Genomic DNA, 13,169 nt, shown 5'->3' with positions numbered 1-13,169 from the left:
GGATGGAGTTTCGGCCTAATAGAAAAATAAGAAAGAGAGTTCCAAACCTCTCTGCCAAAAACAACTAGTTTTCAGTTTTCCTCTCCTCACTCAGACCATTCCCAGACAGTCCTAACAAAATTCTTGCTTGAGAAATTGCACTTTACTAAGAAGCTATTTATTTTTTATTTTTGACCATTTTAATTAAAAACAATCACAGTACGGTACTTAATTGTTACCTAGAAATGATTTGATATTTAGTTACAAACTGAGAAACAAAGCTAAGAGGAGATAATGTGTTTTAAGCCTCAAGAAGAACATTAAGCCTTCCTTCCATCGGATTCCTGCCAGATCTGATGACCTCATTATTTCTTATTAGTCTCCCAGAGTCACCTAGACGAGACGTTGGAGGTGGCACAGAGGTTAATCCCAAAGGGGGCTATAACCTGCTCCTATGCATCTGAGGGCCATGGGCCCCTGGGGGCCTCATCTGGGGCTCTCATTTGGGCCCCTGGCCACCGCGAGGCAGACAAGTAGCCGGGCAGATGCAGCACCCTGTGGGAACTCCATCCAACTCTGATCACAGACCCATATATATATAGGCTCTGTCTGATCTTAGATAGCCTCTCTGTTCCCTATCTTGACAGAGAGATGTCTGTCTGTCGTGGCATCTCCCCCCACGTACTTCTTCTTCCGATGACCTTTGACCTCGATCACTGACTAAGAGGGAGGTCTTCATCTTGGGAGTCTCTCCCTTGTCAGAGCTATATGCATATGTCGAATATCTGTAAAGGAATGATGTATCTTCTATCTTATCTGATAAGGAGTAGGACAGGAATCGCTACCACCAGTGTTTGCTAATACATTTGACTATAAGCTTGTTTTTGACATCTATATTGTAAGGTGAACTTTAACGTTGTGGCACTCGTTAGTCATGTGTGTTTCGGTGTACCAGCATCTCCACTCCTGTTTGTTGTCAATAACAGCAGGTTGCGCAACAAGCCGGTGCTTGAGAGTGTAGTAGCGCCAGATGTTATTTTTTCTTTTATTTCTTCAGAGCGAAAGAAAGAAAGAGACTCAGGTGATGACAGGCCTCGGAAGGCTTGTGTTTGAGGGGTAAAGAAGAGCGCTGTGTTCCATTTTACTCCTCTGATTTATTGGCTGTTGGGTCCCTGTCTTGGGCCTGACGTGTATTGACACCGAGCCCCACTGCTATCTCATTTCAGCGGGAATGAAGAGGAGAGGAGAGGAGAGAGAGATGAGAGCTAAGAAAGTAGGGAGGGAGGGGAGAGCGAGCGCATCCTGCCTTTGTGTGGGCCTCTGCCTTACCTCCCCTATTTCACTCATTCCATGTCAAAATCTCTACAGCACTGCTTAACACTAGTGGCCCAGTGTGTTTATCAAACAAGAGATAAGCAAGTGTGTGTGTGATATGCTGGACCAGGGATGAGAGCGGGCATGATAGTGAGAAGGCAGAAATGTCTATATTGTAAATGTTGGCTGCCTTCCATGTGTAGTTTGTTTTGTTCTATCTAGGTCATGTTCAATTGGCACGAAATGGAAGAAAACTATTTGTACTTGTCCAGTGTAACAGAGTGATGCTGAGACTCAGATTTTTCACTTTAAAATGTACAGTATATCCAACAAAACCCAAGATTTCAAAGTTAAACACACAGAATGTCGGTTTGTGCTGTTTGTGGCGTCATTCTGTTACCAAACTTTGCATCAGCACTGTTCTTCAAGTAAATGTGTTTTTGTAAAATGTTCAGTGGAAATTGCTAAAAGTAGTCATTGTGCGTAGAGTTGTATTGTCTAACTTTGCAATCATTGGTTTTTGTTGGATATACATTTTAAAGCATCACTCTGTTACCGTGGAATTGCCCTACAGTGTGCCCTAATGAACACGACCCAGGAGTGCAGTGAGGTCCTACAGGCTGCCTCAGACCACCTCTTGAATCTGAGTTCTGTTGAATGCCTCCATATACCACATCCGCACATCCGTTCCAGTACCACTGGATTTACACTGTTCCTACCCCAACATCCCGTTTTTGCAAATCACAGCTGGTTGTCACATATGGTTGTCACCTTCGGAGAGTTTCTCTCTTTTCCTTACGATAAAAGCGTATGTTAAATTACATTATTGTGCCCTAGGTTGCACTGTGCTTTTACCATTAGATAATTTAGGTTGTAGCTGATTTTATTCATGTCCCAAAGGATTATTATAATTTTTTAGCTTTTTTGTTACATATACATTTTACATAATACATACATGGTACTTTTATATATAGCATTCACATGACAAATATATTATTTATACATACAGTACATACAGTTCTGCATGAAAGTATGTGAACCCTACAGGGCTGGTCATTATTTTGCTATAAAATAAACATAAAATCCTTATCTAAACCCCAATTCGAAATAAAGACATTCCAAGTAAATGACAGAAACAAAAAAATATGATATATTTTCATTGTTTATTTAATAAAAATGGTTTATTTAACAGAAACTCAGATTTGATGTGTGCAAAAATGTGTGAACCCCTTCAGTCAATAGCTTGTGGCACCTCCATTAGCAGCGATAATTTGGACTAAACGTCTCCTATAGCCAGTAATCAGTCTCTGACATCTATTTTGAGGCATTTTTGCCCACTCCTCCTTACTGAACAATTGAGTGAGGTTTGAGGCATGAGCTGCCCGCTTCAGGTCCTGCCACAGCATCTCGATTGGATTTAGGTCAGGACTTTGACTTGGCCAATCCAAACACAAATCTTATTTTTCCTGAGCCATTCTTTGGTAGATTTGCTTCAATGCTTTGGGTCGTTGTCTTGTTGGAAGACCAATTTTCGGCCCAGCTTTAGCTCCTTGACTGATGGCCTGACGTTCTTTTCAAGAATCTCCTGGTATACCTCAGAATTCATGGTTCCCTTAATGATGTGGAGTCGTCCAGGTCCAGAGGAGGAAAAGTAACCCCAGATCTTGACATTCCCACCACCATGCTTGACTGTTGGTATAAGGTTATTTTGGTGGTAGGCAAAAATTTCCAGGTGGTCTCTGCCAAAGTTAAGATGGGCAGATTGGTTCTTTTTTGACAGCAGAGGCTTCTTCCTAGCAACCCTCCCATGAATGGCATTTCGATTCAGTATTCTTATTGTTGAAGCATGCACAGTTACCTGAGATGCAGCAAGGAAGGTCTGCAAATCTCTAGATGTTATGTTTGGGTTTGCTTTTACCTGATTTATTATTGTTCTTGTGGCTCTTGGGGATATTTTGGAAGGGCGTCCACTTCTAGGCCGAGTTGCTGTCATGTTAAATGCTCTCCATTTTTAAATTATTTGCCTCACAGTGGACTGATGGAGCTCAAATCTTTATGGGAAGATTTTATAGCCTTCTCCCTATCCTCGTCCTGATGTCTTCTGAGATGTCCTTTCCTCTCGGCATGGTGTGCTTTGCATTCACCTGGATGGGTACCACCAAACTGACCAAGTTTCTTATCTTTATTTATCAGAGTCCCGCCCAAACTCTTTCCTAACGATCTCTCCTTTGATTGGTTCATTTGGTAGCTAATTATTTACCGACCTGATTCTACTTACCTACTTGATTTAACCAATGCAACTTGGGGTTCACTTATTTTTGCACCTGCTCTAATTCTTTTTTAATTTTGTTTTTCTACTACACGCATGAGTTCCTCTACACCAACATATGGTATTGGTAAATATAAACCTGTTATGTCAGATCAAAAAGACTGGTTCTGATTAATTCAAGATTTCATGGTAGAAACTGAAAAAATCTGTAATTGCACAAGGGGTTCACATACTTTCAAGCAGCACTGTACATACATACATATACATACATACACACATGCATACATACACACATACATATATACACACACATATATATATATATACATTAGATTTGACTCCGGTATACAATATATTATATGTACACTACCGGTCAAAAGTTTTAGAACACCTACTCATTGAAGGGTTTTTCTTGTAGAATAATAGTGAAGACATCAAAACTATGAAATAACATATATGGAATCATGTAGTAACCACAAAAGTGTTAGACAAATCAAAATATATTTTATATTTGAGATTCTTCAAATAGCCACCCTTTGCCTTGATGACAGCTTTGCACACTCTTGGCATTCTCTCAACCAGCTTCACCTGGAATGCTTTTCCAACAGTCTTAAAGGACTTCCCACATATGCTGAGCACTTTTGGCTGCTTTTCCTTCACTCTGCGTTCCGACTCATCCCAAACCATCTCAATTTAGTTGAGGTCGGGGGATTGTGGAGGCCAGGTTATCTGATGGAGCACTCCATCACTCTCCTTCTTTTTTTCTTTTTTTATATATTTTTCTATTTTAATTTTAATTTTATTTTTTTGGGGAATGGATCAGCTTAATATTGCAGATATATTGTATCTTCTATCAATGTAATTGTCTGCATCACTTCCAATCCCCCATGTTTTTTAAAATTATTATTATTATTTTTTATATATATACTCCCCTTTATTACTTTTCAACCCCACCATCCTTTCCCTACTTGGAGTAAATTAGTGAACAACAATGCCCAGGCATCTACTTCCGGTCTATACTTACTATCTACACCTTATGGACAGAGTTAATTTTACAATAATTCCATTATATATATATATATATATATATATATATATATATATATTTTTGCTCCTGAACTTCTTCTACTCTCAACCTCTCCATCACTCTCCTTCTTGGTAAAATAGCCTTTACACAGCCTGGAGGTGTGTTGGGTCATTGTCCTGTTGAAAAACAAATGATAGTCCCACTAAGCCCAAACCAGATGGGATGGCGTATCGCTGCAGAATGCTGTGGTAGCCATGTTGGTTAAGTGTGCCTTGAATTCTAAATAAATCACAGACAGTGTCAACAGCAAAGCACCCCCACACCATAACACCTCCTCCTCCATGCTTTACAGTGGGAACTACACATGCAGAGATCATCCGTTCACCCACACGCATCTCACAAAGACACGGCGGTTGGAACGAAAAATCTCCAATTTGGACTCCAGACCAAAGGACAAATTTCCACCGGTCTAATGTCCATTGCTCATGTTTCTTGGCCCAAGCAAGTCTCTTCTTCTTATTGGTGTCCTTTAGTAGTGGTTTCTTTGCAGCAATTCGACCATGAAGGCCTGATTCACACAGTCTCCTCTGAACAGTTAATGTTGAGATGTGTCTGTTACTTGAACTCTGTGAAGCATTTATTTGGGCTGCAATTTCTGAGGCTGGTAACTCTAATGAACTTATCCTCTGCAGCAGAGGTAACTCTGGGTCTTCCATTCCTGTGGCAGTCCTCATGAGAGCCAGTTTCATCATAGCGCTTGATGGTTTTTGCGACTACACTTGAAGAAACTTTCAAAGTTCTTGAAATGTTCCATATTGACTGACCTTCATGTCTTAAAGTAATGACGGACTGTCGTTTCTCTTTGCTTATTTGAGCTGTTCTTGCCATAATATGGACTTGGTCTTTTACCAAATAGGGCTATCTTCTGTAAACCCCCCCCCTACCTTGTCACAACACAACTGATTGGCTCAAACACATTAAGAAGGAAAGAAATTCCACAAATTAACTTTTAAGAAGGCACACCTGTTAATTGAAATGCATTCCAGGTGACTACCTCATGAAGCTGGTTGAGAGAATGCCAAGAGTGTGTAAAGCTGTCATCAAGGCAAAGGGTGGCTATTTGAAGAATCTCAAATATAAAATATACTTTTGGTTACTACATGATTCCATATGTGTTATTTCATAGTTTTGATGTCTTCACTATTATTCTACAATGTAGAAAATAGTATAAATAAAGAAAAACCCTTGAATGAGTAGGTGTTCTAAAACTTTTGACAAGTAGTGTAGTGTTTTCAATAATACCATTACCAATCATGAGCTCTTTAATCCCACCCCTCAGCTAAGAGTAGGTAAATACCCTTAATGTAATCTCCATTGAACCTCACAGGATATAGGCCTACAGTAGGCCTATACATATCGTGTCAGGAACATCAATCATTAAACTTTCTTTGATGAGGGTGATAATCAAGCATTATGCCAATGACCAGCCAGAGAGCCACTAGATACTGTATCTAGGTAAAGAATCAAGAAGGGTGTGGAGGCTGGTATTCAAACATCTTGTCATCCTGTCATCTTTTCAGAAGGTAGGCGACATGGGCGACAGCGCGACGGGTGTGTCCCCAACCAACTCTGATTTGAGTGTGGTTAGTGTATGTGATGTGTTTGTGTGTGTGTCTGTTTGCATATATGTGTGTGTGTGAATGTGTGTATACAGTATGTGTGTGTGTAAGGTTTTGTGTTTATGTGTACACGTGTATATGTTTGTGTGTGTACATGCCGTGACGTGTGTGTATGTGTGTACTAATGTGTGTGTGTGTGTGTTCGCGGTGGGTTTGTTTAGACTGGTTGGGATTGGAAAAGCGTGAGAGACAGAGTGAGTGGGAAGAGGCCATACTTAGGGGTTCAAAGTGAAAAGGGGAGGGACCTCCGTCGTTGCGGAGGAATGCAGAGCGAGCAGAGGAGGCCTGATGGTTAGCTGGAGATGGTGTAATTAAGGGGCGTGATTGTGAGAACCTTCTCCGGGCCCGCAAAAGGGTCCTAGATAAAAGAGTCTCGGGCCTTGTACTCTGTATCTGTTACATGTGGATAATTACTTCAACACACAATCACACACTCACATGCACATATGGTGACTCTCCGTGAGACACAGAGAAGACCAGATGCCACCACCATACCTGAGAAAGCCTAGTAGAGCGAGTGATAGAGATGACTGCTGCTAGTTGGCTGGCCTATAGATCAGTGGAGGCTGGTGGGAGGAGCTATAGAAGGACGGGCTCATTGTAATGGCTGAAATGGAATTAATGGAACAGAGTGAAACATGTGGTTTCCATATGTTTGATATGCTTGATACGTTCCATTTATTCCATTCCAGCCATTACAATTAGCCCGTCCTCCTATAGCTCCTCCCACCAGCCTCCTCCGCTATAGATTGTGGTTAGCCGACCAATCAGGCCACTTCGGAATTCTGAGGAGTGTCATAAATTAGACAGCTCGGGTGAGGGCTTCCTTTTAATCATGCAGCCCAGTGCGTCGCCCCGTCGGTGCGGCTCGTGTAATTTGGGCCCCTGCCTGAACATGCTATTTGCAGAGTAAAAGGCTTGATGACACGTCGCCCTCGCCGCACAGTGCTGCGTTTCAGCCCGGCAGGGTGGGGCGTGAGACGATAAGTGTGGCGTTGTGTTTCTCACCAAAGACATAAGCGTTGATTAGTTAGTTTGGCAGGGGCTCGCAATGTTTTTGTTCCCCAACCCAAACTAACACAAAACCGAGGATTCTATCACAGCTGTATGCCAGCTTCCTAATCACAAAAAGTTCATTCTTACCCCGATCAATGATGCAATGTCTGATAAAACTAAGCTTAGAATAAGCCATATCAAACATAAGTTGAAGACACGGGTAACACTAACTTGCTTAAAAAATGTATTTAAAACCAAAACAAAATGGAATCCCTCAAACCCATTCGTGGCTAGGACATGAGAACCAGGCCCAGACCTCTGTGTTGTCTCCAGACTGTTGGATGTCAGGCTAGTGATCTGTTTTCCTGCCTGTGTTGAAAGGGGTCACAGTGAGGGAATGTTTCACTAACTTTACTGTTGTCATTTCACAGTTCACACTCTTCACTCGCTCACACTGAAAACCGAGTGTGCTGAAATATAGCATAGCCCTGGAGATATATGATTATATGATTCACAGGACATCAACACAGAGGCTTTCTTTTGGAGGGGGGCGGTAATCCTTTCAAGAACTCCATCTCCTTCCCCAAACCCCCTTAGTCTTCTATCAACTCCAGATGATATGAGTGTATACTGTACTGTACCGCTGCCTAGCCCTGGCCTTGCCGAGACCTCTTCTCTCCTCTCCTCTCTTCACTTCCCCTCCTCTCCCCGCATCGCCTCTCATCTCATCTCCTCTTCCTCCCACAGGGTGCAGGATAGATAACTGTGAGTCCTGCTTCAGTAAAGACTTCTGCACCAAGTGCAAGGCAGGGTTTTACCTGCACAAAGGGCGCTGCTCCGAGAAGTGCCCTGAGGGCTTTGCGCCCATGGAGGACACCATGGAGTGTGGAGGTAAGAAGGGACAGACATATGTGCGTCTGAAATATCTCCCTATTCCCTATGTAGTGCACTACTGGGCTATGGTCCAAAGTAGTGCACTATATAGGGAATACGGTGCCTTTTTGGAGTCATTCATATTGTGTTTGAAATGTGGAAAGTTGACAATGTGGATCACATTGAGGCAGGATCTCCTAGAACTGATTGACTTTACCCAACAGTCTTTAACCTTCTAACCTCTAGTATATGTTTTTGAATGAAACAGTAGAAGGATGGAAAGGACCACACACCAAGAGGTTATGGCCATCCTATAGTCTTTTCACTATGTACTGTAGTAAACCTTGATTTGGGCCCTCCATCGAGTGTCCCTGGTGCTACCCTTTAAATACTCATGTCTCTCCCCACACAGAGGGCTGCGAGGTGGGCCAGTGGAGCGAGTGGGGGTCCTGCACCAGGAGAAACAAAACATGTGGCTTCAAGTGGGGTCTGGAGACCCGGACGCGGCACATCGTGAAGAAGCCGCCCAAGGACACGATACCCTGCCCCACCATCGCCGAGTCCAAGAGATGCAAAATGGCCATTAGGCACTGCAGGAGAGGTAAGACGTATCACCGTATTGGCAGACAGCTGTTTGGGTGGGTAGATGGATAGTGTGGATGTGTGTGTGTCATCCATCTCTATCTTTATGGTGTTTTTGGTCTGTGGTGTGTCTGTCATGTGCAAGTCTCTCCTCAAGGATTATAGTGCTTTAGAGCAGGGGTGTCAAACTCATTCCATGGAGGGCCTAGTTTCTGTAGGTTTTAGTTTTTTTCCTTTCAATTAAGGCCTAGACAACCAGGTGTGAGGAGTTTCTTACTAATTAGTGACCTTAATCCATCAATCAAGTACAAGGGAGGAGCGAAAACCCGCAGACACTTGGCCCTCCGTGGAATGAGTTTGACACCTGTGCTTTAGAGACTTGTATCTAGGGTAAGGGGGTAAGGGGCCAGAACCCCCTCTAGGGAGAACCCATTTCCCCTCTCTGGTCTCAGAGTCCCACCAGGTATGTCTGCTGCTCTAGCCCACATTAACCCTGTGTGTCCCTCAAACACAAACCCACCACTTTCTGCCTTTTATTTAACCTTTTGGTTTTTAGGTGCACAGTGGCGTTTTCATGCATGAAATATCTGTATTTTTCCATGGCCGCCCCATTCAAGCCAGCTCACCAGGTTTTTCTGGGGTATATTTTCTCTCTCTCTCTCTCTCTCTCTCTCTCTCTCTCTCTCTCTCTCTCCCTCTCTCTTCAGTTGAATTCTTCAAAGTATGAACTGCAGGTTTCCTCAATGGCACTCTCTGTTTCCTCCCGTCCATTTGAAAGTTATTTGCGGTACGCACAGCATGTACGTCGACCATTAAATGAGAAGTCAGATCTGGAAATATTTTTTGTGTAAATACAGCTAGGAAAATATTTTTCCTGAAGGTTTTCAGTTCTTCACAGATGATCCAAACACACCATTTAGAGTGATGGCCTCGTACAAGTGTGCTTATCGACGAGGTGATGACAGAAAAGCTGTCCCTAACTCAAATATGTCCCTAACTCAGTCAATGTGATTTTGGATTAGGATATGCTGTGCATACACTTCCTTAGGCAAAACAAGGAGATATAGGAGTTATAGTGGCAGAATGGCAAATTTGATTCAAGCCTTCCGAAAAATTATGAAAAAGAACATTGTTCAACAAAAGCAGGAAAATGTCCTACTCTCTCTCCAGGATTTTCCTCAATTTTTGGTATTGTATGTTAAATCCAAGTACCATTTAGTGAGGTGGTGAGAGAGTAAATAAACTTGAAATAAACCATGATCGTCTCTCATATTCCAGCAATATTGAGGCAGGCAGTGCTTTCTGGCTTGGAAACTGTCCCACTGGGCACAGACGTTAATTCAATGTCTATTCCACGTTGGTTCCACGTCATTCAGTGTGTGCCCAGTGGGGTGATTATGTGGCACATTTCGTTCCCTATCCCTTGTCCTGGTTTCTTCTTTAGGAATTTCCCCCCCTAATTTAGCACTGCTTGCTTGACCTTTTCCAAAGTATTTTATGGTCTTCTTTAATTAAAACCTGGCATTGTTGGGCCTGTGTTACTGGCATAAATTATTTAGTATGAGGTCAGTGATGGGGAGTTATTGTGAAAAGTCTAAATTGAATGCATAGCAAAGCTATTTTTCTGCTAGCCTGTAGAAACCAAGTGTGGGGGCCTCTAACGTCGACCTCGCTTATCACTCCTGTCTCATGGTTGATACGGTCATTGTCAGTATTAGTGTCTTCACCCCATTCAATGTCTCTGGGAATGGTCCATGGCTTCAATTTAGTTGTGTAGTTAAAGTTGTCTGTAGTTGTTGCAGTGTGCTCTTTTTGGTTACAAAAATGGCAGAGGTGGCTCGTATCATAAAGTTGAGTTTTGTACTTAAACAGCACTGTTAACTCCCCGACCCTCAAGCCGCTCAACCCTAAGTGGTAGTGAGAAATCCTACCCCCCAAAACAAAGCCTGTGAAACGAAAGACTCGTCAATGTCAAGCTGTTTAAATAAATACTATGTAAAATGGAAGCCATTTAAGTCGAGCGGGATAAGGGAATGCCAAGAAAGCAAAGAAGAACAAGTACTCAGGGTTCAACACAGCCCAGAGATTCATTTCAGGCAGGCAGCATGGACCCAGTCCCAGACCGACTGACATTGTAAAATAATCACTTCCCATAAGTGATAATAAAGAGTAATCCAACGGGAGGAATGTCTGTCTTTCCCTTTGGTGTGCAGGTGACCAGGAAGTGGTCCAAGCCGGTGGATGAAGATCAAGAGGTTCATGGAAAGGCCTCATTACGCCTGGGTTCATTATGAAATACCTCCCATTTGACCTCTTAAATTACAACAGATTCCAGGGACTTTGGGCAGTAAGGCCCTCCAATGCTATCTAATACACCACGGCTTTGCTCCGCAATATAACAAATTACGTCTTAAGAAGTGAATAGGATTATGCCCAGGCTATAACCACAATGTATGTTTTTTCTTCTAAATATACCTTTACAACAATATAACCCAACAAGAAAATAAGTTAGTGTGTGAACTAGAGTAGAATCCCGAGTGACACGAAAGAAAGAAAGGCTGGGTTAAGAAAATATAATTTGGACTGCATGTAATTTCTTCCCATTGAACACCAGTATTTGGGATAAGTATTGGATTAGATTGCTGTGGATTAAATGAGACAGGAAATATATATATATATATATATATATATATATATATATATATATATATATATATATATATATATATATATATATATATATATATATATATATATACATGTATGTAGGTATACACTATTTATGGCAATGTTTATCTGATCGCCCCGGCTTGCATTTCCATGCGCTGAAATAACACTGGAAGTCATTTACAGATTCATGTCCCCCAGCTTAACCCTGACGCACAGAGTCAATGATCTTTCTTCCTCAGTGTCTTCTGAGAGACATAATCCCTCATCAAGAAAATATACATGGAGAGAGATAGTCAAAGCCCAGATAATGTCAAGGACGTCAAGGAACAAAGCATTTCTCACCGAAACGCGAGGATACGTCTAAAGTGTGTCTGATATATTCATGACATCTCACTGTACTGTATAAACAATATGATATAGTTTTCCCTTCCACCACCATGTTTCAATTTATTTTCTCTACTGGTATTGACATAATAACTTGCCACTGGGCACAAACTGGCTGAATTAACATTGTTTCAAGGTGATTTGTCAACGTATTGTGACTTGGAATCTACGTGGAAAATACATTGGATTTGAAAAAGTAATCAAAGCTGTTGTTTTGAGGGTGAAACTTAAACCACAGGATTGTCATCATAGTAACCACATTTCAACATAGACAAACCTTGTATAAAATATGTTGAATTTCTACCTTTAAAACAACGTCAGATCTTCAACGTAATATCCAGTATCAGAAAACAAAATAGATTCACTGTTGCTATCAAAGTCATTCCAAAGGGTAGGTTTAATAGACAATAGACAAGAACAACATAAGATATTACATTACATTCAAAATAGACAATTCACCAAGAGACAACAAAAATACTATTTACACACTATTCATATATACATATTCATATTCTTATATACAGTACAGTTAAATTAGATCTTTAGAAAGAGGAGATACAATATGTATTTTTTATCAATTTTTTTTTTTCAAGCTAAACTTGCTTTTTGCCTGAGTAACCTCTGATGGCAGACCATTCCACGATGACAAGGCTGAGTGACGCATAAATCTGTTTTTGGTTTGGGTACCGTGAAGAAACCCATAGTGGCGTGTCTGGTGGCGTATGTATGTCTGTTTATCAAAAATGTAAGTTAAAGAATAGGACTGAATCAAATCAACCAAATTACATGATGGATTCACGTCTCAACCAGAAATAAAAGTTGTGGAATGGGATTAAGCCAGAGGCTCAGATGAAACTATCCAAGCAGTAGATACATCTCCTTTAAACTTAGATATTTTGTTGCGTTGTCAAACAAACACAATTCAATATTACTTTTACAGGAAATAGCCTAAAGTTAAGGCTATCTGACATTGTATTCCTATTTGAACCTTGCCATGCTTTTAAATTGATTGAAAGCACTGTGATAGACATTGGGTGACAACTAAACCAAAAATCTGACATTGTTTTTGCATTGGAATTTGGTTGTGCTTTTAGATGGTTGAAATCATAGTGATAGGACATTGGAAATTCAACTTTTGGCTGTCTTTTTGAGCGGGTTAATATAGGTCTTCCCTGTTGGGCAGTGGTGTAAAATATTTAAGTAAAACTACTTTCAAGTACTACTTAAGTCGTTTTTTTGGGTATCTGTACTTTACATTATTTTTTTTATTTTCTTACAACTTATACTTTTACTTAACTACATTCCTAAAGAAAATCATGTACTTTTTACTCCATACATTTTCCCTGACACCCAAAAGTACTCGTTACATTTTGAATGCTTAGCAGGACTGAAAAAT

At 41.1% G+C, this 13,169-nt stretch overlaps 1 protein-coding gene across 2 annotated transcripts in view; it reads left to right on the top strand.

The window, feature by feature from the left end:
- LOC121560381 (R-spondin-2-like) overlaps window positions 1–13,169 on the top strand; it is an 87,506-nt gene that overhangs the window by 50,484 nt on the left and 23,853 nt on the right. For both annotated transcript variants that reach the window (XM_041873377.2, XM_045213797.1), the window contains 2 exons: window positions 8,012–8,155; window positions 8,550–8,738. In XM_041873377.2, the coding sequence (XP_041729311.2) occupies window positions 8,012–8,155; window positions 8,550–8,738 (333 nt within the window). The remainder of the gene's footprint in view (window positions 1–8,011; window positions 8,156–8,549; window positions 8,739–13,169) is intronic.

Source organism: Coregonus clupeaformis, unplaced genomic scaffold, assembly GCF_020615455.1.
Source record: "Coregonus clupeaformis isolate EN_2021a unplaced genomic scaffold, ASM2061545v1 scaf0155, whole genome shotgun sequence".
NCBI lineage: Eukaryota > Metazoa > Chordata > Actinopteri > Salmoniformes > Salmonidae > Coregonus > Coregonus clupeaformis.
Note: the sequence above shows the minus strand (reverse complement) of the source record. Positions and strands in the feature narration are given on the sequence as shown.